Source organism: Ovis aries, chromosome 3, assembly GCF_016772045.2.
Source record: "Ovis aries strain OAR_USU_Benz2616 breed Rambouillet chromosome 3, ARS-UI_Ramb_v3.0, whole genome shotgun sequence".
Taxonomy (NCBI): Eukaryota; Metazoa; Chordata; class Mammalia; order Artiodactyla; family Bovidae; genus Ovis; species Ovis aries.
In genome coordinates, this window is record NC_056056.1 from 59,516,105 (window position 1) to 59,541,812 (window position 25,708).

Below are 25,708 nucleotides of genomic sequence, written 5' to 3' on the forward strand. Positions count from 1 at the left end.
GAGTCCCTTGGACTGCAAGAGATCCAACCAGTCCATCCTAAAGGAAATCAGTTCTGATTATTCATTGAAAGGACTGATGCTGAAGCTGAAACTCCAATACTTTGGCCACCTGATACGAAGAGCTGACTCATTGGAAAAGACCCTGATGCTGGGAAAGATTGAAGGTGGGAGGAGAAGAGGATGACAGAGGATGAGATGATTGAATGGCCTCACCGACTCAATGGACATGAGTTTAGGTAAACTCCAGGAATTGGTGATGGACAGGGAGGACTGGTGTGCTACAGTCCTCAGGGTTACAAAGAATTGGACATGACTGTGTGACTGAACTGAACTGAATTGAGAAAAATTAAAGAATTTTAACATTAGGATATTGTGTCTGCCATAAATTTACAGAACATATTTGAACATGTGTAACCCAAAAGTTTTACTAATTTCCCCACCAACTCTCCCTGAAGCCAGGTTGCATAGACTGTGATCAGACACATGGTGAAGTAGTTGAAAGACATGGAGTAAAAAGGAGATTTAGAAAGTGAGGAAAGTGGGGAAAATCTATTTTTGATCCTTAAGGAATTTTATTATCTTAATAATATACCATTATGTAATATGATAATGATAGTATAAGCCAGCAAAGGTCTGTCTAGTCAAAGCTATGGTTTTTCCCTTGGTCATGTATGGATGTGAGAGTTGGACTATAAAGAAAGCTGAGGGCCGAAGAATTGATGCTTTTGAACTGTGGTGTTGGAGAAGACTCTTGAGAGTCCCTTGGACAGCAAGGAGATCCAACCAGTCCATCCTAAAGGAGATCAGTCCTGAATATTCATTGGAAGGACTGATGCTGAAGCTGAAACTCCAGCCCTTCGGCCACCTGATGTGAAGAACTGACTCCTTGTAGAACACCCTGATGCTGGGAAAGACTGAAGGCAGGAAGAGAAGGCGACAAAAAGGATGAGATGGTTAGGTGGCATCAACAACTCGATGTACGTGAGTTTCAGCAAACTCCGGGAGTTGGTGATGGACAAGAAGCCTGGCGTGCTGCAATTCATGAGGTTGCAAAGAACTGGACATGACTGAGCAACTGAACTGAACTGAATAATATATTAAGAAGTGTGAACTGCTAACATGTATTGAACTTGTTTTGCTATCAATTCACCTCACTTGTCCCCTGATATACTGACTGTATTGATTCTACACATCACTGTACTCAACGGGAGAGAAGTAAGATGACCTCTCACTCACCTCCCCTTGCTCAGGTCTGTTTGCTCAGAGGACACTTAGACAGTCCAGTCTCCTGCTGGTGCTGTCACTCAAGAACCCACATGGGGCCTTAACCTGTGTTGTCTGAATTTGAGCAGAGAGACTTCATTACCTTCCTGACCCCACAGATGCATTCTGTTCCCTGGTTCTCCAGCATCTTCCTCCTACACAGACTCAGAGTCTTATGCCCTCCATGAACACATGTGAGCAACTGGGCCACCAGAAGAGAGAGGTTTCTGTTTGAGGTGTACCACTGTGGGACGTGCTTGTAAACTCTGCTGGCAGTAGTAAATTTCACCATCCTCAGCCTCCACCCTGCTGATTTTGAGGATGAAATCTGTCTCTGACCCACTGCTTGTGAACCTGTCTGGGACCTAAGACTCCCAGTTAGAAGCCCTATAAATCATGAGCTGTGGAGCGTGGCTGGACTTCTGCACATACCAGTGCAAAAAATTGTCTCCATATCTATTTTGAACGCTCTGATTGGCTTTGCAGGAGATGGAGGCCGTCTCTCCAGGGATGACAGACAGGGAGCGTAGAGTCTGTGTCTGCGTAATAGCCCCAAAGGATCCTAAAATAAATAGAGAAAAGTACAATATTTCAGACAAATTTGAAGAGGCATTTTCTGAATTTTTCTCTTGCTTATTTCAGGTTAAGTTGTTTTTAAAATCCTGATTAATACTCAAAATTTCCAGTTTCAAAATAATCCAAGATTCACAATGTAAAAAGAGGCCTCTAGGAGTCATGCACACTTGCCCACACATTGTATCTCACAATATTTAACAGAGAACACCCACTTACTTTCTCTGTATTTATTATCATTCTCATATTGCTAAATACTACATGCCCTTTACAGAGGGCAATGTGTGCATCTACCATGGGGACAAAGACAGGAAAAGCAGTGCTGCCCCAGAGCTCACCACTTTCTGCATCCTCCTTCTCATTCCCCTCCATCCTCACCTGGGACCCAGAGCAGGAGGAGCCCCCGGAGCTGAGCAGGGAACCTCATGTTCAGAAGTGTGAACTGAGAAGTCCTGGTAAGTCAGAGCAAGACCAGAGCTGAGCTTTTATCTCAAATTTGCAAGGCAAGATCCTCCCTGGGGAACAACATGCAAATTCCCTGGTGGGGGCAGCGATGTGCCCAGAGCCCAAGGAGGAGAGGAGACTCCTGTGAGCAAAGGAAGAGAAAGTGTTTCTGTGTGGAAGAAAGGCCTTCAACTTCATTACAGATGGAATTCATGCTTTTCAAGGGTAAAATGCACACAGTTAAATGTGTCCTTCCATTTTCCCTCCCAGCTCTCTAGTTTCTTAGAACTTTTGAATTCATGTTGTTGTAGTTCGGTTACTAAATGGTATCTAACTCTACAACCCCATGAACTGCAGCAAGCTGGGCTTCCTGTCCTTCACAATCTCCTGGAGCTTGCTTAGACTCATGTACTTTGAGTCAATAATGCCATCCAACCATCTGTCAGCTCCTTGTCCTCCTGCCCTCAATCTTTCCCAGCATCAGGTTCTTTCCCAATGAGCTGGCTCTTTGCATCAGGTGGCCAAGGTACTAGAGCTTAAACTTCAGCACCAATCCTTCCAAGGAATACTCAGGGCTGATTTCCCTGAAGATTGACTGGTTTGATCTCCTTGCTGTCCAAGGGCCTCTCAGGAGTCTTCTCCAGCACCACACTTCAAAAGCATGAATTCTTCGGTGCTCAGCCTTCTTTATGATCCAACTCTCATATTCGTGCATCATATTACACTTCTATTTAAGAATGCTGAGTTTCCCTCTCTATGTGTTGATTTTTGTTCTTGTTTAAATATTTGTTTAAAGATTCTGGATTTGTTCTTTTTCATTTTAATTATGATATTTAAAAACATTCAGGAAGAATGGGCAAATATGTTAAGTATACAACACATGAAGGTTTACATATATCACTATCTGGATAAAAATATAAAATACGTCATACCCTACAGATGCCTGACTCTTGCACTTTGAAAATCACTAACTACTCCAACCAAGAACACGGGCATTCTGAGAGTTAGGGGAGAAGATGTCTACCTTCAGGGAAACCTGGGGTCATGGTAGTCTAGGACAGAAGCAGGAGCTGAGATGCATGGAGCAGAGGAAAGGCATGAGTATGATTCAAAGGCAGGACATTCTCGAACAGAGTTAGTGAACAAACTTAGAAGCTGTGACTACATGATCCTCACATGAAGTTCAAATTTCATCATAGTATTCTGTCTCTAATATGAGGATAATTTCCAGATTTTTAAGAGAATATACATCAGGATGATTAAGATTCTCTAGACCAGGATTTTCTGCCAGAGATACCGAGGGAAAGAGAGTTTTCTCAGAATCACTGACCAGTCCCTCCCTGGGGCCCCAACCCTGTCTGTGAGCAAGTGTCTGAGTCTGGCAGGTAAATCAGTGTGGGGAAGGTCTGTGCTCCACGGGACTGGAGAGCAGGTGGTTGGTCCTTCACAGTCAGGGATGCTGAGAGCTGAGGGAGAGTCAGCATGGAGCCATCTGTGAGCATCTCAGCCAGCGGTCCAGACCCTGGGGAACTCATGGCAGGGACTCCTGGGCTCTGGACCTGAGGGTGTTCCCACCTCCTTCCAGGGTTCCCCACCATTTCCTCCTCCCCCAGTTTGTTCTCCACTGAGAGGAGCAGCTGATCTGACCTCGGTTCCCTGGGGGAAGCAGCTGCTCAGCTGAGCACAAGGGCTGAGCCCACGAGGGAGGGGTATGTTTTGGGCCGTGACATTTGCAGGTCCCAGTGAGGGTTCTGTGCACAGAGGTCACATGCAGGGACCCCACCCTGGTGGGTGTGAGTGTGAAATCTGCCCCAGACGCACAGTCACTGAGCCAGGCTGGGACCCCAGGAACCCCTATGATCAGTGATTGAGGAGAGTGTGTGGTTTGTGCCGGAAGCATGGTGGGCAGGTGTGTCCATTACTGTGGATGAGATGAGATGGCCTTCAGGAGATGGAGACGCTCCCTCCATGGCCCCAGGCCAGAGGCAGGAGATGGAGTCAGCACAGCAGCCCCACGGGAACCTGGGAAAGGAAGGAACTTAGCGTGAGTGCCAACATGGAACAGGAGTTGTGAAGGAAGAAAATGATGGTGCTTATTCAAGTGTTTTTTTTTTCACATGAATGTAGTTCTGTGTATAAATTTTCTCTAGTTTTAAGTACCTATAACCTAAGCAATGATTAGAATATCCCTAGGATGTAGATAAACCTAAGGACATGGGCATGACGTAATTATAACCTGGTATGATGTGAACATTTTGCAGAGTGTATACTGCTGACTAGACCCCAAACAGCAAAGCACTGGAAGACACTCAGTCAAGTCTCTTGTTAATGTAGGTACTTAATTCTTCCTGGTCATTTTTAAAAGTTTCTGGTTTCATGAAAATATTCTACATCCTGTCACATATATGAGAAGCACATAACAAGTTATTCCCCTCATAGTCACGAATCCTCTGGCTCTGTCTTGATGTCCCTTATATTCCACCTGTGTTCATTGCCTTCTCTGAAACTGTTTTTCCTTCTTGATAATGTATGCCTCCATGTTTTAATAAAAGTGAGACTGTAATGTATACACTTAATGTTTATGTAGATTAACGTGCATATTTACCCTAAAAATGTTAGAGATGATTTTAGACCCTGGAATGATTTATGTCAATCAGAAATAATTTAATTTTGAATCTGGTAAAATGCTAGCTGTTGATCACTTTCATCCAATCAGAGAGACATGAATTTGAGGCTGGTCCTCAACCTGGTGATTCCTTTCTCTTCCTGGTTCATCTCCTCTCCCAGGTGTGGCCCTTCCCCCATTCTACCTGAAGGATTTGTTCTAATCAGGATCCAACCTTCTCTGGTGCTCTTGGAGCCTTATTTTTAATCTCTGACCAAGGATATTACTGAAAGCTGTGCGTGGCTTTGAGGGCTCCACCATCTCTTTTTTTTTTTTTTCTCAAAAAAATTTTTTTTAATTTAAATTTATTTATTTTAATTGGAGGCTAATTACAATATTGTATTGGTTCTGCCACACATCAACATGAATCCGCCACGGTCGTATCATGTTCCCCATCCTGAACCCCCCTCCCACCTCCCTCCGAGTCATCCCAGTGCACCAGCCCCAAGGATCCTGTATTGAACCTGGACTGGCGATTCATTTCTTATATGATATTATACATGTTTCCATGTCATTCCCCCAAATCATCCCACCCTCTCCCTCTCTCACAGAGTCCAAAAGACTGTTCTATACATCTGTGTCTCTTGCTGTCTCGCATACAGGGTTATCATTACCATCTTAGCTTTGAGGATCCCTTAGTGAGATAGCAAATGTGTTTAAGTGTCATTAAAGAGGAATAGGGCTCACTTCCCTAGGCTTCACTACTTCTCAACTTTTCAAGTACATCCTCTTTTTGCACTCCTTGTACATGAGATAGAATTAATTATTAAGAATTTTACTGAGTCTCCAGACAGTCCCCATACCTATATAACTTGAGAGAAAGATGATCACCTACATAAGCAAATTCCAGGTGGAGTAAGGTGGGCACTAGCTGGAGCAGGCTGGGTTGAAAGAGGCGGAAGTTTGGGCTTTCAATAGGGTGGCAGAGGGACTTGGTAAAGTCACCTTGTGTGGACTTGGGTTTGTGAGTTTTGAGTGTGTTGGACAGATACAAGGCAAAGTGGATGCTGGAGAACAGGCTGAGAGGTGTCACTGATCCCATATTAATTAACAATGGAGTCAGACTCCTTGTTACCTGGAGCCCCTCTGATGTCTATATAAAGAGTCCGCTTGCCATTGCCAGTGCAGGAGATCAGGTTCCATCCCTTGGTCAGGAAGATCCTCTCAAGAAGGGAATGGCAACCTGCTCCAGTATTCTTACCTTGGAAATCCCGTGGACAGAGCCTGGTGGGCTGTAGCCCATGGTGTCACAGAGTTGAACACAACTGACCAACTAAACACAACAAATATATATATTCCTTTTTTCCGAAATTTATACACTTCTTGGTAGGTTATAGAAAATACAATACTCCACCACATAACAAAGTTGGAGTTACCAAAGACAAAGAGAATCTAAGGAATGATTTGAAATTAAGATACTGTGCAAAAGTCTGTGTCTCTCTAAGTACAAGATGAAGCAAACTGACAATGGCAACAAGTATTTACTCAGTGAAAACGTGGAGAATTCCATGGACCGTGTAGGCTACAGTCCATGGGACTGCAAAGCCACGACTGAGCGACTCACACTGCCACTCACTTTTCATTTTCACTTACAGACTTTACCAGTCATATGATAACTATTTTGTATGTATTAATCTATTTAATTCTTATAACAAGTTTTAGCATTTTTATTGCTAAAGAGAATAAAATCTTTTATTTTTCCTCACTACCGATCAATAAACCAAAGGAAAAGGGCTTTACTGATCACGTTAGTGGTAAAGAACCCTCCTGCCCCTGGGGAGATATAAGAGATGTGGGTTTGATCCCTGGGTCGAGAAGATCCCCTGGAGAAGGAAATGGCAACCTACTCCAGTATTCTTGCCTGGGAAGTTCCATGGACAGAGGAGCATGGCAGTCTACAGTTCATGGTGTCACAAAGAGTCAGATACAACCGAAGTGGCTTATCATGCATGCAAACCTAGGGGAAAAGGTTAAATAAATCTCCAAATATATACAACTATTAAATACAAGCTAAATTCTGAACAAGAATGCATGGTTCCATCCTTTTTGTCTCAGATGGGAGCAAATACCATTGTTATGTTCCTTTCCCTGAGCTTTCCTCCGTATCACCCCAATGAAACAATGGTAACCTGAGTGAGAAGAAATACCTGACCTTTCACTCAGCCCCCCTTTCACAGAACTGGCTGGTATAGGACACAGGACCCCTACAGTCCCTGCTGCTTCTGCCAGGACCAGGCTGTGCAGCTCATGGGACCTTAACATGTGGTGCCTGGAGAACAGCTAAGACACTCATGATCCAGAGCCCTCACTGCAAACTCTTCCCCTGAGGCTGCCACCTCTTATGCAGACTCAGAGCATCCGCTGTCAGTTCCCCAGAGAAGCTGCACTTTGAGCAGCTGAGCCACACAGGCAGGGAGGTTTGTGTTCAGGGCTGCATCACTGTGCGAGGATAATTTATAGCTTGAAGACAGTAATAGACTCCAGCATCCTCAGCCTGCACACTGCTGATTGTAAGTGTGAAATCTGTCTCTGCCCCACTGCCAGTGAACCTGTCTGGGACCCCAGTGTAACGGTTGGACACCTGATAGATCAATAGCTGTGGAGACTGGCCTGGTTTATGTTGAAACCAGTACAGATAGGTGTTTCCATCACTATATTTCAGACTCTGCGAAGACTTGCAGGAGATAGAGACCGTCCCTCCAGGGATGACAGACAGGGAGAGGGGAGTCTGGGTCAGCACAACATCCCCAATGGATCCTAAAGAATGACAGAAAAATTTCAAGTTACATACAAATATTATGAGCTCTAATTATCATTTCCAATTTCTTATTTATGTTAGCTAAAATACTACTTCGTTTTACTCTCATTATCAGTACTTTTCATCCATACAACAAAATAGTGCAATCACGATAATGAACCTGACATCGTGAAGTGTAAAGAAGCCGATAAACATCCCCTACATCATCCCCACTTCCTCTGTCACAGTCCTGACCAGAATACAGGTCCTTCTTCCTTCTGGAACTTTCCTCACTCTCTCAGATCTAAACATCTCATGTTCATCTGCACAACAAGCCATACACATCGAACACGCAGACGGAACATGCATGGAGAGCTGAGCTGCCCCCAGAACTCAGGCCCCCAGCCTCTTCTCATGCCCCTCTGTCCTTACCTGGGACCCAGAGCAGGAGGAGCCCCAGGAGCTGAGCAGGAGACCTCATGTTCAGAAGTGTGAACTGAGGAGTCCTGATAAGTCAGAGCAAGACCAGAGCTGAGCTTTTATCTCAGACTTGCAAGGGAAGGTCCTCCCTGGGGAACCACATGCAAATCCCCTGCTGAGGGCAGTGGTGTGGACAGAGCCAGAGGCAGGGTGGGAGGGGTCAAGCACAAGCAAAGTGAAGTAAAGCTCTTGTGTGTTTAGATGAATACCGCTAGCTAAAGTTTATACTGCTTGCAACAGTGGGAAGAAGAATCTCACTGAGAAAGTACAGATTGACTGTCAGGACACAGGGTACAAGGCCCGGGGCTCTAAGGAAGCACTGAAGACCCTGACATGTAGACAGGTGTGTCCAGGGTCAGTATTCGGAAGGGGACCACCATCTCGCTTTTCTTCCCAGATGATCTAGATAACACAACAGCTAGTACTGACCTTCAGAAATTTCTCCAGACAACAGTGTGGAGGTGAGCTGGTTCAAGATCTGTCCAATAACTGCAGGTCTCAGGTTACCTGTTTAAGAATGTTGAAATCAGGTGTTAGAACTGGTCTTTTTCTGGCATCTAGTGAATTAAATTTCAAAGACACTTAAGTCAAAAGAAATTGACAGGGGAAAAATCATATAGCTTGTGCAGAAAGTTGATAGTTCAGTTCAAGATAAGGAAAAATGTGTAAGAATTTTATGTAAAATGAAATATCAAATGAAAGATCAAAAACCCAGTTGCTTCAACCTAGTGCATATGCTATCATAATCCTGTCTGAGTCTGTCTTTTTCTCTGTTTTTGTCTCTCTGTCTTTCCATCTGTCTCTTGGTATCTCTATATGGATATATGTTGCTGTTTTTCTTTAGTTGCTGAGATGTATCAAACTCTTTGCAACACCGAGGACTGCAGCCCACCCACTAGGCTCCTCTGCCTATGGGATTTCGCATGCAGGAATACTGGAGTGGGATGCCATTTCCTTCTCAGGGGATCTTCCGGACCAGGAAGCCACATATATACATGTATGTATACTGGATCCTAAAGAAATGACAGAAAAATTTTCAAGTGACATACAAATATTATGAGCTCTAATTATCATTTCCAATTTCTAAGTATTGTTTACTATATATATATATAATCAAAGAAGTTCTTGAGGAAAAGTTCACTTGAGATGATGGGACAACATGAAAAGTGTATGACTGTGTTTTCTCTTTTTCCCAGTGGTGCTTAAAGAGAACTCTTCCTCTGTTAACTCTCATCAAGTAGAACCGGCTTCCACAGGATTTCCTGGTTCTTGTCAGTTCTGTGTGAGAAACTAAGGCTCTCACTGCCTGTATGTTGGAAGCCACAGTCATGAGCCTGCATTTCAAAAGGAGATGGTGTTTGTGAGAAGAGCAATGACTGGATTCCTTATTGAAATGTCTCAGGGTGGCCTGTGTCTATCACTGTCACCTTTCTGGGCTTTTATTTAAGTCCAGGTCTTATGGAATCAGGCTCCAGGCCACCAGTGCTCAGGGGGTCAGTCTGTCACACCAGCTTTTATTAAATAGGGAAACTACAGGGTTAGTCTCATGGGTCAGCCTGATGCAGGTCATAGTGAATTGAACGGTTCCTGAAAAATAACGACAATGTCAAATTCCTTTTGTCCCGAAAACAGAATCTTGGCAGTTATAGAAGTAGACTTTGCTTTCTTAGACTTTGGACAATTTAAATCCAAAATCAGACTAAACTAATCAAGACAAATGAACTAATACGATATCCTGCAAGATTCCATAATAATATTTGGTCTTTATATTCTCTGAGAAATACTCAAGATTAAAATTTTGATAAGTGAGCAAAAATAATGTTTGCCTTTCAACTCTGAACTTTATGGTAATAATCTCATTCACTCAAAAGAACCGTGCTGTAGAGGTAGATAAAGAATTTTCTATGTTCCATAGTTCACCAAAGTGTAACTCACCCTTTTATTTATTTATACTTCTGTAAGTTTTTGCTTTCTTTGATCTTGTCTTTTTTAAAAAAATTATCCTGGGTTTTCTTCCTGCTTTCTGAAGCTGCCAAGACAAATAGGGGTTTCTAGCAGGTGGTAGGCCACTGTTCTGAAAATTCCAGCCCTCTAATTAACGATGCAGTGAATGAAGTCAAAAGATAAGCATCTGAAAGAAAAGCAAACAAATGCGAAACAAAGCAAAGAAGCTATTAGAAGTTTTAATGCTAGTTTTATATGAATCCTTTAGCATCTATTAAAGTAAGAATTGCTTTTATGTACTATTACTGGTTGAATTCTGTCCCCCTAAAAATTATAGTGACATGTAGAGTCTTCTGAATGCGACATTATTTAGAATATAGCCAGTATTGATATCATTTGGTGATCATGATGTGGTCATACTGTGCTATGGTGGGCCTTTAATGTAAGTGGCCTTCTAAGGAGAGGAGAAAGGACACAAAGACAGAGATTCAGAGAAGATACCATGTGAAGACAGACACAGTGACTGGACATATGGTGCCAATGGTTAAGGAAAACCTGGGGCTCAAGGAAGGGAAAAAAGGTGAGGAGTACCTTCCCCTCAGAGGGTAGCTGACCCAGCCTGGACAACACCTGGTTTCATTCCTTAGGTCTTCAGTCCTGACAGAATACCTTTCTGTTGTTTTAGCCCATCAATCTCTAATACTTTCTTATAGAAGTCTTAAGAAACAAATTCAGTCCTGAGAATGGAAACATAAATTGTGGGAAAAAGCATTAAAGTAGAATTCTGTGGTGTTTTCTTTTATGACGAATCAAGTTTTCAGAAACCCTTAAAAAAAATTCTTTAATATGGATGAATTTCAGAGAGAATTTGTCTATTTTGTGAAATTACTAGAAAACTTTTAAAGGTCTCTATTCATGCTTGTCTTATCTCATAGTCAACTATCCTAAGATCTACAGAAAATGTAAAAATCTCTTAAAAACTGATTCTCTGTTAGGAAAAAAATCTTTAAAATATTCCTCTCCTACTTTAGACAGAAAGTGTAAGATTTCTCATTCTAAAAAACACTCTCTGCCTCATGTATGTTAGCAAACCAGGCTGAGGCCTGTAAGCAAAACTAAATAGCAGCCCACACTAGTCACATCACACCACCCAGCAACAAGGAGAGTTTTTCAGGGTTGAATGTGTAGCCTCCATGAGTTCCAGGTGAGGGGCAGGCAGGCCTCTGTGAGCCTCCGATCTTGACCTTAGTCCAGTGAATGAGGAAGGCCTTAGGCAGGCAGGTTCCTTGCACTTTTGTCTCTGTTGCCAGATACTATTAGTTTCAGTTCCTTAAAAGTAGAAGCCAGTGTGTGGTATGCTTGACCTTGGAGACTGTCGGGTTGGTGTTTGAGCTTGTTTTCCTGCTGTCACTTTCTGTGGAATGGAGGCTGTAACACTGTGACACCCTCTGTGCAGGGTTTTCTGCAGACCTGGCCACCCTCTCAGACAAGCCCATGCTGCCACAGGCAAGGTTAGAGACCCACAGAGGCCTGTTCACCTCCTGGATCCAAACTCGGATCCCTTATGTGAACAGGTGAGATTGTCAATGAGGAAGGGTTGAGAGCAGTCCACCCAGCAGAGGGCGCTCCCTGCTGCAGATGGGCTGGGCTAGATCCTGCACCCAAAGGCATCTGTGATGTCCAGGGAGCTGACTGCCTTTCAAACTTGAAAGCAAATTGTCACCCACAGTCTTTGGAAAAGCATTTTAGTTTCTAGGAAGCAAAGAAAAACCTATGTGAATGTATTTATCCTCTGACTGTTGCAGGAAGGGGGACCCCTTCCAGGGCCCGAAACTGGGCTCTTGTCTAACACTCGGAAATGAATTGTCCGAGGAGACACATGTGCGGACAAAGCAAGAGATTTTATTGGGAATGGGCACCAGGATGGAGAGCAGTAGGGTAAGGGAACCCAGGAGAACTGCTCTGCTGCGTGGCTCACAGTCTCAGGTTTTATGGTGATGGGATTAGTTTCCGGGTGGTCTTTGGCCAATCATTCTAATTCAGAGTCTTTCCTGGTGGTGCACACATCGCTCAGCCAAGATGAATGCTGGCGAGAGGGATTCTGGGAAGTGGACGGACACGCGGTGTCTCCTTTCGACCTGTCCCGAAGTCTTTCGGTTGGTGGTGGCTTATTGGTTCTAATTCCTTATCAGGATCTCCTGTCATAAAACAACTGATGCAAATGGTTACTATGGTGCTGGCCAGGGTGGGCGGTTTCAGTCAGTGTGCTTCCCCTAACATGACTATATAAGCTTTCTCAAAACACAGGGGAAACAGGTTTGATGCCATGCCCATCTATTTTTACATCATTAAGACCTTACTTTTCATGATCATGATAGAACTGGTATCTAAATGTTTGGCTCATTTTTGTTTCTTTTCTCTTAAAATAAGTAAAAAATTCTGTAGGACTACACAACTGATCAATAGGATGAGAGAGGAAATCGTGTGCTGGAGATGGAGCCTTTGTCTGTAAAAGTTGCATATGTGCTGTATCCCACTCACCCATAGAAGAACTGGACAAAGTAAGACAATAATTCCATTGCATTGCGTGCCCAAGCTTTCTCTTCCATATAAGCTCTTCATGTCCTCTGGGATCTTCACTGGAAACTCACCCTTGTACTCAAAATATATTCTCCTAAAAAGGCACAGATTCTCTGAATGTTTACTATTTTTCCACTGTTTGCATGTGTTTTTTTCCTTTGACCTCTAAGAATGTCTAGTTCACTTGAGAAATGGGGAGTGGAGAACACTGGAAGATTTTAGGCAACAAATCACAGATTCTGTTCCCTTAAGTTTTAGTTGAAGCTGCCTTTGAATGAGAATTTGTATGGTATACCAAGATTGCAAAGGAAATAATTTTCTCCAATTTTTCATCCAGATAAGCAGGTGTACCTGAAAAAAAGGAAAACATAAGCTGAGAATTCTCAAATTTAATGCTTTTCTTAAACCTATTCATGATTTCAGGAGTTTACAAATCCTAATATAGAAGGGATATTCAAGATATTGTAGGGGAAAAAAATCACGTTAAATCACTTAAACTGATGTCTAAAATCAACTGAATTCTCTGCAAGCATTTCTTTTCATCTCCCATTAACTCAGATGAAAGGTTCTGAACCTGAAAGACACAAGGAATGAATAAAGTATTTTGAGCCCATTCCTCATCTTAAAATAAAAAATACATTGCCTTCATGAGTAAGTGAGAGTGGTTTTTCTCTGCCATGAAGTTCATGTCTACCTAGTCACTTTGACCAAGACCAGGACTGAAGTCCAAACGCTCTCTGAAGCATTAGCTGACCCCATCTTTTGGTGCTTCCAGAACTTTGCATGTTGGCTTCTTTAAAACAGTTACCAGACCAAGGAGAGAATAAGAATCAGATATTAAAAATAAGTATATATGTTGAATATTAAATAGGATAACATTTGCCCTCCCTGGAGGAGATAAGAAGGTATAAGATTAAGGAAGAACTATAGTCTATGATAAATTGCTGGAAACTTCCTCGTGCAGATGTTACTCATATTTCATACCCTTATCCTGGTCAATCAGAAACATCATGATCCCACAGGTTGTCTGTCTGTGCTTGTATCCCCACAGCCTGTGTGAATTATAAAACCAGTTATTAGAATGTATAGAAAACTATTATTTCAGGTAATTCCTCCAAAATAATTTTTTATTTTATAAGGAGAACAATTTGTTTGCTGCTGCTGCTGCTGCTGCTGTTACTGCTGCGTTTCTTCAGTCGTGTCCGACTCTGTGCGATCCCATAGATGGCAGCCCACCAGGCTCCCCTGTCCCTGGGATTCTCCAGGCAAGAACACTGGAGTGGGTTGACATTTCCTTCTCCAATGCATGAGAGTGAAAAGTGAAAGTGAAGTCGCTCAGTCGTGTCCGACTCTTAGCGACCCCATGGACTGCAGCCCACCAGGCTCCTCCATCCATGGGATTTTCCAGGCAAGAGTACTGGAGTGGGGTGCCATTGTTTATTCTATTATAAAAATATACCAAATAATTGCTGGTCACAATCAACCTAAACATACAAAGCCTCTTTGTTTGAAATGGACAATAATGTTTCAAGATTCACTCAAATCACTTGTCTTGGTATAAACTAAACTTCCTGGCTTCCCTGGTGGCTCAGTCAGTAAAGAAACCAGCTTCAAGGTAGGAGATTCAGAATCAACCTCTGGGCCAGGAAGATTGTGGAGGAAGGCATGGTAATCCACTCCAGCATTCTTGCCTGATGAATCCCATGGACAGAGGAGTCCGGTGGGCTACAGCCCATAGGATCACAAGAGCCGGACACTCACGCACAAGCTAAACTACTAGTGTTTGTGGCTACACGTCCAGTGTTGGGAGTTAACGACACTTAGAACATACAGAAAAAAGAGAGAATGAGAAGCAGGTGAGAAAATATGTGTATTAAAGAATTGCAGAACTAAAAGAAAACAGAGATTTAGAGAGAGCACAAGAGAAAGAGAGAGGAGGCATAAAGTGAATTTCCAGCCTGGCAGCATCAAAATACTCAAGGTGATAGGCAAATAAAGAGAAACTTAGGAACAAAACATGCAATGTGTATTAGAAACTGGACTTGACTGCCACCTGGTGTGCTTTAGACACAAGGGCCAGGTAACAGTAGATACACACAAAGATAATTCCAATTTAAACCCTCCTAACTGAGTCGCTTGGACTGCAAGGTGATCCAACCAGTCCATTCTGAAGGAGATCAACCCTGGGTGTTCTTAGGAAGGAATGATGGTAAAGCGAAACTCCAGTACTTTGGCCACCTAATGCGAAGAGTTGACTGATTGGAAAAGACTCTGATGCTGGGAGGGATTGGGGGCAGGAGGAAAAGGGGACGACAGAGGATGAGATGGCTGGATGGCATCACCGACTCGATGGATGTGAGTCTGAGTGAACTCCAGGAGATGGTGGTGGACAGGGAGGCCTGGCATGCTGCGGTTCATGGGGTTGCAAAGAGTAGGACATGACTGAGCGACTGAAGTGAACTGAACTGAACTGGAGCACCAGTTCAGAAATTGTGTCAAAACAAAGTCACCTGTAGTGAGTTGGGAATCTTTTCGGGCTGCTCGGTGATTTTCTGGTCCTTGTGTAGTTGATAATCTCCCTTGGTGGGAAATACTGCCCAGATTATACTTCTGGACAAGAACACTTTATACCAAATTGCACCGAAAGTTTTCCCCCAATGGTAAGAGAGATTTCAAGGGTCCCATAAACAAGACTGGGATGTGCATCACTTTCCAGGGTTCTGAATGTGTGTCTTTTTCTTAAAGGAATTGTCTGACAGCCTCTATGACTTCTGGACGCTACATAGTCCACACATAGGAGGGCTGATCTGGCTCATGGACCAGGTGACATTGAATCTGCCAGATTTCAGAGGGCTGTGCAGTAGGTTCAGCCTGCGGTGTGAGCAGCCCTGCCTCCAGGCCAGTGCGGACACAGACAGCTGATCAAAGACATCAGCCATCTGGACATAACCGACACTCAGAGGTCAGCCTGCTGAGCAACAGGAAACACACCAGGGAACCTAGTGGATGCTCCAGCAGGGACATGGCAGCCCTTCCCTGGAGGGACTGTGGGGCATGAGCTGCCTTAGTCAGAAGGAAGGAAGAGGCTGTGGGAGGTTGTCCTAGTGATGCCGTGATCTCTGTTTACAAAACGAGGACTCAGTGCCTGTGACCGAGATGCTCATGGTCTCTTTCTTGAGGCTCCAAGGCCATTTCCACTAAAGCCCATCCTGGTGTCAGCCCATCCTGGTGTCAGCTCATCCTCTGGGCACTGCAGCTGCTCCTGCCACCGTGAGAAGCTGAGTCTCTATGGTGAGTTTGTGTTTGGATCTTTATACACTATTAAGGGTCCAGTGAGTTTCCTGCTCAGAGAAAAATGTGTAGCATCTCCAGGCTCCTCGCTGATGATGGTAGCAAGAAGTCAACTGAATTGGTATAAAACTGTTCCTACTGTGAATATGCGTAGAAATACCTCATGAAGTCCAGCGGTTCTCTGCATGTGTTACAAATTCTCTATGTATACCATTTCTTAAAATTTCTATTATAATCAAGAATCCAGCTTTAATTGCACCTACTATGAAATCCATTATCTGGGAAAAAAATGACCTCTAATAAGTTTTATCCCCTTAACCAGAAACAGTATTATGTAGTCCAGGTGGATTTGAAATTATTTAATGCAAACCACACCATGTCAGAGAATGTGACTAGCATGCCTGTGATAAACTCAGAAGTATTTTTAGAGGATTTCTAAAAATGGGATCTATTTGAAGTATTCATTCTATATATCTATCACTAGAAACAGGAGTCAGATGCACTTTTAGGAAATGAACATTCATGTGAACCCAAAGTATTTATTTATTGTTTGAACTTTTTGTTTTATGACAATATGCTACCAAGTTTCTAAGCTCCTGGTAAAGTGATCCTGATAAAAATGTGACATAAATCTCCATGCTGCTGCTGCTGCTAAGTCGCTTCAGTCGTGTCCGACTCTGTGTGACCCCACAGCCGGCAGCCCACCAGGCTCCTCTGTCCCTGGGATTCTCCAGGCAAGAATACTGGAGTGGGTTGCCATTTCCTTCTCCAATGCATGAAACTGAAAAGTGAAAGTGAAGTTGCTCAGTTGTGTCCGACTCTTCGCGACCCCATGGACTGCAGGCTACCAGGCTCCTTCGTCCATGGGATTTTCCAGGCAAGAGTACTGGAGTGGGTTGCCATTTCCTTCTCCAAAATCTCCATGAATGTTGGACAGTTTGGAAATCTAGCCACTGAAAAAGTTACTGATAAAGAAAATGTAAAGTGGAAAATTCATATTTGTATAATATCAAGGGAAAATGGAAAGTGTAAGAATTAGATGACTTGAAATAACAAAGTAAAAAACATTCCTTTCTTGTTGAGCCAATGTTTACCCAACATTTTGCTCTTATATTGTTTTCCAAAATTTCATGTGGACAGAAGCTCTGACTTGGGTCAAGTGCACCAACCCAGCTGGAACCCATAAATCCACCTGAGATTTGAGGGTTCATAAGGTAATTTACATGAGAGAGAAGAGTCCTGAAATCTGAGTCAGCAGGCAGGCTAGGGGTACTGGGTCAGAAAATAGAAACCTCCTACTTATTCAGACATTTTCTTTTTCTTTACTCAAGGCTGCTATGTGCATCTTTAATACTTGTCTGAATGCTGGAAGTTGGTCTCCATCTCCTCAGCGTCTGCCAGGTTTTGCACCCTTTGGACATTCCCTGTCACTGATGGTAGCACCTCCCCAATGCAATCACATGGCCTCTGCTGGACCACCTTCAGGAGCAAGTATGTCTGGAGACTGCCCGGCTGAGTTAAGGCGACAGTGACTAGGTGACATGAACTTGGGTCTCTGCACAGGAACGTCACTGAGCCCTTGATGATGGAAGATCTCAGTCCCTGGCCACACACTCATTTCCTGTGACATATGCAGTGGCCAAGACACGACAGGGGCTTCCCAGGTGGCACTAGTGGTAAAGAACCCACCTGCCAATGCAGGAGGCATAAGAGACATGGTTTCAATCCCTGGGTTGGGAAGATCTCCTGGAGGAGGGCATGGCAAACCTCTCCAGTATTCTTGCCTGGAGAATCCCACGGACAGAGGAGCCTGAAAGGCTACAGTCCACAGGGTCGCACAGAGTTGGACAGGACTGAAGTGACTTAGCAGCAGCATACACAACCCAGGAAACCAGGCAGATGGCCCTTCCTCCTTGTGATTCCATAAGGAACATACTGGGTTTTCTCTCTAGGTTCTTCTTATCAGTCCTCAACAGCACCACCACTTTTAATCCCACTGAATAGAAGCCAAAGAGCAGTAAGCTCAGCTGTGTGTGTCGACTCGATTCCATTCACGTTTCTATTCCTGCAGTCTCCCCACAGCTTAAAATTCGTAACTTTTGAGAAAAAGAACTTGGCATATTATTCTGTATCCTTCCAATGTTCTTTGGTATAAATTATATATCCTACCCCTTCCAGTTTATGTTACTAAAAAAATTTTTTTAAACCCTGGTTAAGGAATTCTAATACTCATATTTTTTTTTCTCTGAAAGTTAATTGAGACAATTAATGTTAGCACTAGGATATTGTGCTTGCTATCATTTCAAAAAAAATTTGAACATTCATAACTCGAAATTTTCTCTAAAATTTTGCCACTAATTCTGTCTGGGGACTGCTTGTAGAGACTGTGACCTGACACATGATGAAGAAATAGGAAGATACGCAGGAAAAAGGAGATTCAGAAAGTGCAGAAAGTGGAAAAAACTATTTTTTAATATTATGACATTTTATCTCCCTGAAAATCCCACCACCTATTCTGCTGCAAATCTGCCTCATTGTCTCCCTGATATTCTAACTGTATTGATTCTACACGTCACTGTACACGAGGGGGAAAGTAGGATGACCTCTCACTCACCTCTCCCTCCTCAGGTCTGTTGGCTCAGAGGGCACTTAGACCCTCCATTGTCCTGCTGGTGCTGTCACTCAAGAACCCACATGGCCTTAACCTGTGTTGTCTGAAGTTGAGCAAAGACACTTCATCACCTTCCTGAGCCCTCAGACACATTCTGTTCCCCTGGTTCTCCAGCATCTTCCTCCTACACAGACTCAGAGACTCTGCCTGCCTGCTCACCACACAGACAACTCATGTGAGCAGCTGGGCCACCAGGAGAGGCGGGTTTATGTGAGGGGCTGAATCACTGTGGGAGGAGTTTCTTTACTTTGCTGGCAATAATAAACTCCAGCATCCTCAGCCTCCACCCTGCTGATTTTGAGGGTAAAATCTGTCCCTGACCCACTGCCAGTGAACCTGTCTGAGACTCCAGAGGCACGGTTAGAAGCTGCATAGATCAGGAGCTGCGGAGACTGGCTGGGCTTCTGCACATACCAGTGCAAAAAATTGTCTCCGTATCTATTTTGAACGCTCTGACTTGCTCTGCAGGAGATGGAGGCCGTCTCTCCAGGGATGACAGACAGGGAGCGTGGAGTCTGGGTCAGAACAATAGCCCCGTTGGATCCTAAAAGAATTAGAGAAAAGTACAAGATTTCAGACAAAATTGAAAAGTTATTTTCAGAATTTCCCAGTTTACTTCAGGCTAAATTATTCTTTCTTTTTAATTCTTATTAATATCCAAAATTTCTAGTTTCAAAATAACCCTAGATTCACAATGTAAAAAGAGATTTCTAGGAGTCATGCACACTTGCCCACACGTTGTATCTCACAGGGTTTGCCAGAGCACACCTGCTTGTTTCCTCTGTATTTATCCTCATTCTCATATTGCTGAATATCACATGCCCTTAACAGAAGGTGAGGTGTGCATCTAACATGGGGGCAAAGACATATGGAGAGCAGTGCTGCCCCCAGAGCTCACCCCCCATCCTCCTTCTCATCCCCCTCCGTCCTTACCTGGGACCCAGAACAGGAGGAGCCCCAGGAGCTGAGCAGGGAACCTCATGTTCAGAAGTGTGGACAGAGGAGTCCTGATAAGTCAGAGAAAGACCATAGCTGAGCTTTTATCTCAGACTTGCAAGGGAAGGTCCTCCCTGGGGAACCACATGCAAATCCCCTGGTAGGGGCAGTAGGATGGACAGAGCCCAAAAGGGTTGGGAGACTCATGAGAGCAAAGGGAGAAAAAGTGTCTCTGTGTGGAAGAAGGACCTTCAATCTCGATATGGATGCAATTCACAATTTTTAAGGGTAAATGGCACAGTTAAATGTGTCTTTGCGTTTACCCTCCCTCTTCTCTAGTTTCTTAGAACTTTTGAATTCATGTTCTTGTAGTTCAGTTGCTAAATGGTGTCTGACTCTTTGCAATCATATGAACTGCAGCAAGCTGGGCTTCCCTGTCCTTCACTATCTCCCAGAGTTTGCTCAAACTCATGTCATTGAGCCAATGATACCATCCAACCATCTGTTGCCACCTTTTCCTCTTGCCCGCAATCTTTCCCAGCATCAAGATCTTTTCCAATGAGTCAGCTCTTCCAGTCAGGTGGCCAACGTATTGTAGCTTCATCATCAGTCCTTCCAATGAATATTCAGGTTGATTTCCTTTAGCATTGATCTGGTTACATCTTCTTGCTGTCTAAGGGACTCTTAAGAGTCTCTTCCAGAACCACAGTTCAAAAGCATCAGTTCTTTGGCGCTAAGCCTTCTTTACGATCCAGCTCTCACATCTGTACATCATATGACACTTCTACTTAAGAATGCTGAGCTTCCCTGAATATGTGCTGATTTTTGCTCTTTTCAAAATATATGCTTTCAGCTCTAGATTTGTTCTTTTTCAATTTAACTGTGATATTAAAAAACATACAGGAAGAACAGGCAGATATATTAAGTATACAACACATGAAGGTTGACATATATCACTATCTGGATAAAAATATAAACTATGTCACACTCTACAGATGCCTCTGTTACACTTTGAAAACCACTAACTACTCCAACCAAGGACACGGGCATTCTGAGAGTTAGGAGAAAAGATGTCTACTTTCAGGGAAACCTGAGGTCATGGTAGTCTAGGACAGAAGCAGGTGCTGAGATGGGTGGAGCACATAGAAGGCATGAGCATGATTCAAAGCCAGGAAATTCAGAAGCAGATTTAGCTAACAAACTTAGAAGCTGTGACTCCATGATACCCACATGAAGTTTAAATTTCATCATGGTATTTGTTTCTAATATGAGGATAATTTCCAGATTTTAAGAGAATATACATCAGGATGATTAAGATGCTCCAGACTTGGAATTTCCACCAGAGAGACTGAGGGAAAGAGTTTTCTCAGAACCACACCAGTCCCTCCCTGGGGCCCCGACCCTGTCTATGAACAAATGTCTTTGAGTCTAGTGTGAAGTCACGGTGGGACAGGCCTGTGCTCCTGGGGCTGGAGGGCAGCTGGCCGGTCCTGCAGGGTCAGTGATGCTGAGAGCCAAGGAAGAGTCAGCATGGAGCTGCCTGTGAGCATCTCAACCAGCGGTCCAGACCCTGGGGAGCTCATGACAGAGACTCCAGGGCTCGGGACCTGAGGCCATTCCCACCTCCTTCCAGTCTCCCCATCATTTCCTCCTCCCCCAGCTTGTCCTGAGAGGAGCAGCTGCTCTGACCCTGATTCCCTGGAGGCAGCAGCTGCTCAGCTGAGCCCACAGGGGAGGGGTGTGTTTAGGAACGTGCAAGTACAGTTCCCATTGAAGGCTCTGTGCACAGAAGTCATGTTCAGGGTCCCCAGTCTCCACACTGGTGAATCTGAGTGTGAAATCCCTCCCAGACCCATGGCCACTGAGCCAGGATGAGACCCCAGGAGCCTGGGGGACCCCTTATGTCAGTGGGTGAGGAGAATGTGTGGTTTGTTCAGGAAGGAGGGAGGGCAGGTGTGTCCATTACTATGGATGGGATGAGATGGCCTTGCAGGAGATGGAGATGCCTCCTTCCACGACCCCAGACCAGAGAGAGGGGATGGAGTCAGCACAGCAGCCCCAGGGGGAACTGGGGAAGAAGGGAACTTAGCGTGAATGCAAATACGGGTGAGTAGTTATGAAGGAAAAAAAATGAACGTGCCTTATTCAGGTAGGTTTTTTTTTTTAACCTATATGTAGTTCCATGTAAAATTTTATATAGTTTTAAGTATATGTAACCTGAACAGTGACTGAAATATCCTTAGGATGTAGCTAAACCTAAGGATGTGGGCATGATGCAATTATAACCTGGTGTGATGCCAACATTTTGCAGAGTATCTACCACCGACTGGACCCAAAGCAACCAAGCACTGGAAGACGTCAGTCAAGTCTCTTGTTGATGCAGGTCCCTAATTCTTCTTGGTCATTTTTAAAAGTCTGTGGCTCCATGAAACTATTCCACATCTTATCACTTTATATGATAAGCATACAAAAGTAATGTCCCTCATAGCTACAGATCCTTTGGCTCTGTCTCGATGTCCATTTTATTCCACCTGTGTTGATTACCTTCTCTCAAACTGAGTATTTTTCCCCTTGATAATATATGCAAGTGAGGCTGTAGCGTATACACTTAACGTGAACATAGATTAACGGACATAATTTCCCTAAAAATGTTAGAGATTATTTTAGACTCTGGAATAATTTTTGTCACTCAGAAATAATTTACTTTTGATTCTGGCAAAATGCTAGCTGTTGATCACTTTCATCCAATCAGGGAGACATGACTTTGAGGCCCTCAGTCTGGTGATTCCTTACTCTTCCTGGTTCATCTCCTCTCCCAGGTGTGGCCCTTCCCCCATTCTACCTGAAGGCTTTGTGCTAATCCAGATCCAAACTTCTGTGTGGTTCTTGGAGACTAATTTTATCACTGAGAAAAATGTGCCCAGTGTGGAGACTGGGGACCCTGAATGTGACTTCTGTGCACAGAACCTTCAATGGAAACAGTACATATATGTTCCTAAACACACCCCTCCCCTGTGGGTTTGTTCAGCTGAGCAGCTGCTTCCTCCAGGGAATCAGGGTCAGAGATACTGTTGAAAGCTGTGTTTGACTTTGAGGCCTCCACCTTCTCCTTTCTTTGAGGTGTTTAGCTTGTGAACAGCTGTTACTGAGATAGCAATGTGTTTAAGGGACATTAAAGAGAGTTAAAATAGGCTCAGGTACCTACGCGTCACTATTTCTTAGCTTTTCAGTACATTCTCTCTTTACTAGTATGCTGTCAATCTCTGGAAATGAGATAGAATCAATCATTAAGAATTATCTTGAGCTTCCAGACAGTCTCCACATCTAGATTTTTTGAGAGAAAGATTATCACTGACATAAGGAAATTCCAGGTGGAGTAAGGTGGGCACAAGCGGGACCAGGATGGATGGAGAGAGGCAGAAGTTTGGGCTTGTATAGGGCTGTGGAGGGACCTTGTATGGACCTGGGTTTGTGAGTTTTGAGTTTCCCTGTGGCAGTTGCACACATATGGGGCAAAATGGAAAATAGGAGAATAGACTGAGAGGTGTTGATGAACAAATATTAAAAATGGGATCAAACTCCTTCTTACCCGGAACCCCTTTGATGTCTATGTGAAGACTCCACCTGCCAATGTCTGTGCAGGAGGCATGGGTTCGATCTCTGCTAAGGGGAAGATCCTCTGGGGAAGGGAATGACAACCCACTCTAGTATTCTCATCTGGGAAATCCCTTGGACAGACGAGCCTAGCAGGCTGTAGTCCATGATGTCACAAAGAGTCAGAAAGGACTCACCAACTAAACCTCACAACAAATATATACATTTCTTTTTCCAAATGTGTACACTTTTTTTTTAGGTTGTAGGAAATAAGCTATTCCACCACTTGACAAAGTGGGAGTTTCAGAAGATACTGGCAATCTATGGAATGATCTGAAATAAAAATACGATGGGAAAGATTGTATCTACATAATTACAAGATGAAGCAAATTGACAATACTAACAAGTATTTACTGAGTGAGAGCCTGGAGAATTCCACGGACAGAGGGGCCGGGCAGGTTACAGTTCAAGGGGTTGCAAAGAATCAGACACGAATGAGCGACTAACACTTTCACTCATGTTTCACCTTCACTTATAAACTTAATTAGTCATACGGTATTTTGTATGTGTTCATTTATTTAATTCTTATAACGGGCTTTAGCATAGTTACTCTTATTTTCCTTCAGTAAGGATCAATAAACCAAGGAAAAGAGGCTTCCCAGGTGGCACTAGTAGTAAAGAAACCGCTCGCCAGTGTGGAGATGTAGGAGATGTGGGTTTGATCCCTGTGCCTACGTGTTCTGCTGGAGAAGGAAGTGGAACCCACTCCAGTATTCTTGCCTGGTGAATTCCATGGACAGAGGAACCTGGTGGGCTTTCAGTCCATGGGGTCGCACAGAGTCAGACACGACTGAGCAACTAACACTTCACACTTCAAGTCAAAAGAAATTCCTATAATTTTGAAACAGATATTCAAGACACTCTGGAAAATAAAAACATCAAATTAAATCACATATACTGCTATCTGAACCAACTAAATTCTCAGTTAACTACTTCTTTTCCTCTCTGGTTAACACAAATGGAAAGTTCAGAATAGAAAAGACACAAGGGATGAATGAAGTATTTAGTGGCCCTTCCTATCTTACGATAAAAATACACGGCCTGCATAAGCAAGTGAGAACAGTGATTTTCTGCCTTAAGGAAGCACTGGCCTCACAGGAGTGAACTTCTCATCTACTTAGTCACTTTTGGCCAGAAGCCAGGGATCCCCAAAGTCCAAGTGCACTTTGAAGTACTAGCAGTCCCAGTTTTCAGTGCTTCCAGAAATTTGCATATTTATCCTTCTAGAGCAAGGCCTGATCAATCAGAGAGTAAGAGTCAGATATTAAAAATAAATACATGAATAAAAAATAAATGCTCTCACTAGGAATACTTATCCTAGTCAATTAGGAATACTTTCCCCCCACAGATTGGCTGCCTCTTCTGGAATCCTTACAGCCTTATGTGAAGTCTGAAGCTGTTTATTAGAATGTTTAGAAATCTATTATTCCAGGAAATAGCACCAAATATTTTATTATATTATAAATATAAAGAGGAATCACCTCTTGGCCTTTTGGCTAAGATCAAGTGTATAAATAAAAGAGGAAACATCTTTGATTCTATTGTGTTTCTTAATGGGTAGGTTTCTTGTCATTATTTCTGTAAATCACAAAGTCTATGACTTGTTTGATGAAGTTAATAAGATTGTGCCTCATACGAAACAAAAATCTACTTGGAATTCAAGGGATCATTGTCAACATACCATGAATATGAATTTCACAGGATGCAAATATTTAACTTTTAACATTAGAAAACTTGTTTCCACTCATGCCCTCTGGATTCCTACAGACTTAGAAATATTTTAAAGACAACATATCAATTTGATGGGAGTTTTAGATACAAGGAAAAAAAAGAAAATTCCCCTAGATGGAGCAAGTACTATATTTAGTCATATACACTAATGTTAGGATCGAATATAATCAGATTCCTCTCAGTTTAAGTTACATGACTATTTTGTGTAAACACTGATAATGCCTGTATGTGTGTCTGAGGGAGTCACAGACCCCTGTTGGACTTGAATTCATGGTATATAATATGTGCCAAACATCACTATAGCAAATAGGTACATATGCATCTGCATATAGATTCTATAGGACTATTTTTCATAAATCAGTAACTTGCACATGTGGCTGCATTTGAGAAATGCTCTGAGCAGATGAAGCTACCTAGAGGAGCTAGGGCAGCCCAGCCTCACCCATCTGCTCTCCTGGTTGGTTTATGTTCGGGTGTGTAATACTGTGGGAGGTCTACTGTTATCCTGTTTACACTAATAAGCTGCAAAATCGTCAGCCTCCAGGCTGCTGGTGGTGAAGGTGTAATCTGTCCCAGATCCACTGCCACTGAACCGGGATGGGACCCCTGTGTGCACACTGGTTGTGTCACAGATGAGGAACTTAGGAGCTTTCCCTGGTTTCTCTTGATACCACTGTAAATTATTTCTAACACTCTGACTGGCCTGACAAGTGATGGAGACTCTGTCTCCTAGAGATGC

At 43.3% G+C, this 25,708-nt stretch overlaps 2 gene segments (V, D, J or C); both read right to left on the reverse strand.

Moving 5' to 3' along the window:
* Window positions 1-7,355: 7,355 nt before the first annotated feature.
* Window positions 7,356-8,195, reverse strand: LOC132659397 (immunoglobulin kappa variable 2D-29-like). The segment is given in 2 exon segments: window positions 7,356-7,702; window positions 8,115-8,195. Coding segments are annotated over 2 exon segments (381 nt in total).
* Window positions 8,196-18,838: 10,643 nt separating this feature from the next.
* Window positions 18,839-19,660, reverse strand: LOC132659396 (immunoglobulin kappa variable 2-28-like). The segment is given in 2 exon segments: window positions 18,839-19,192; window positions 19,582-19,660. Coding segments are annotated over 2 exon segments (387 nt in total).
* Between the last annotated feature and the right edge of the window lie 6,048 nt (window positions 19,661-25,708).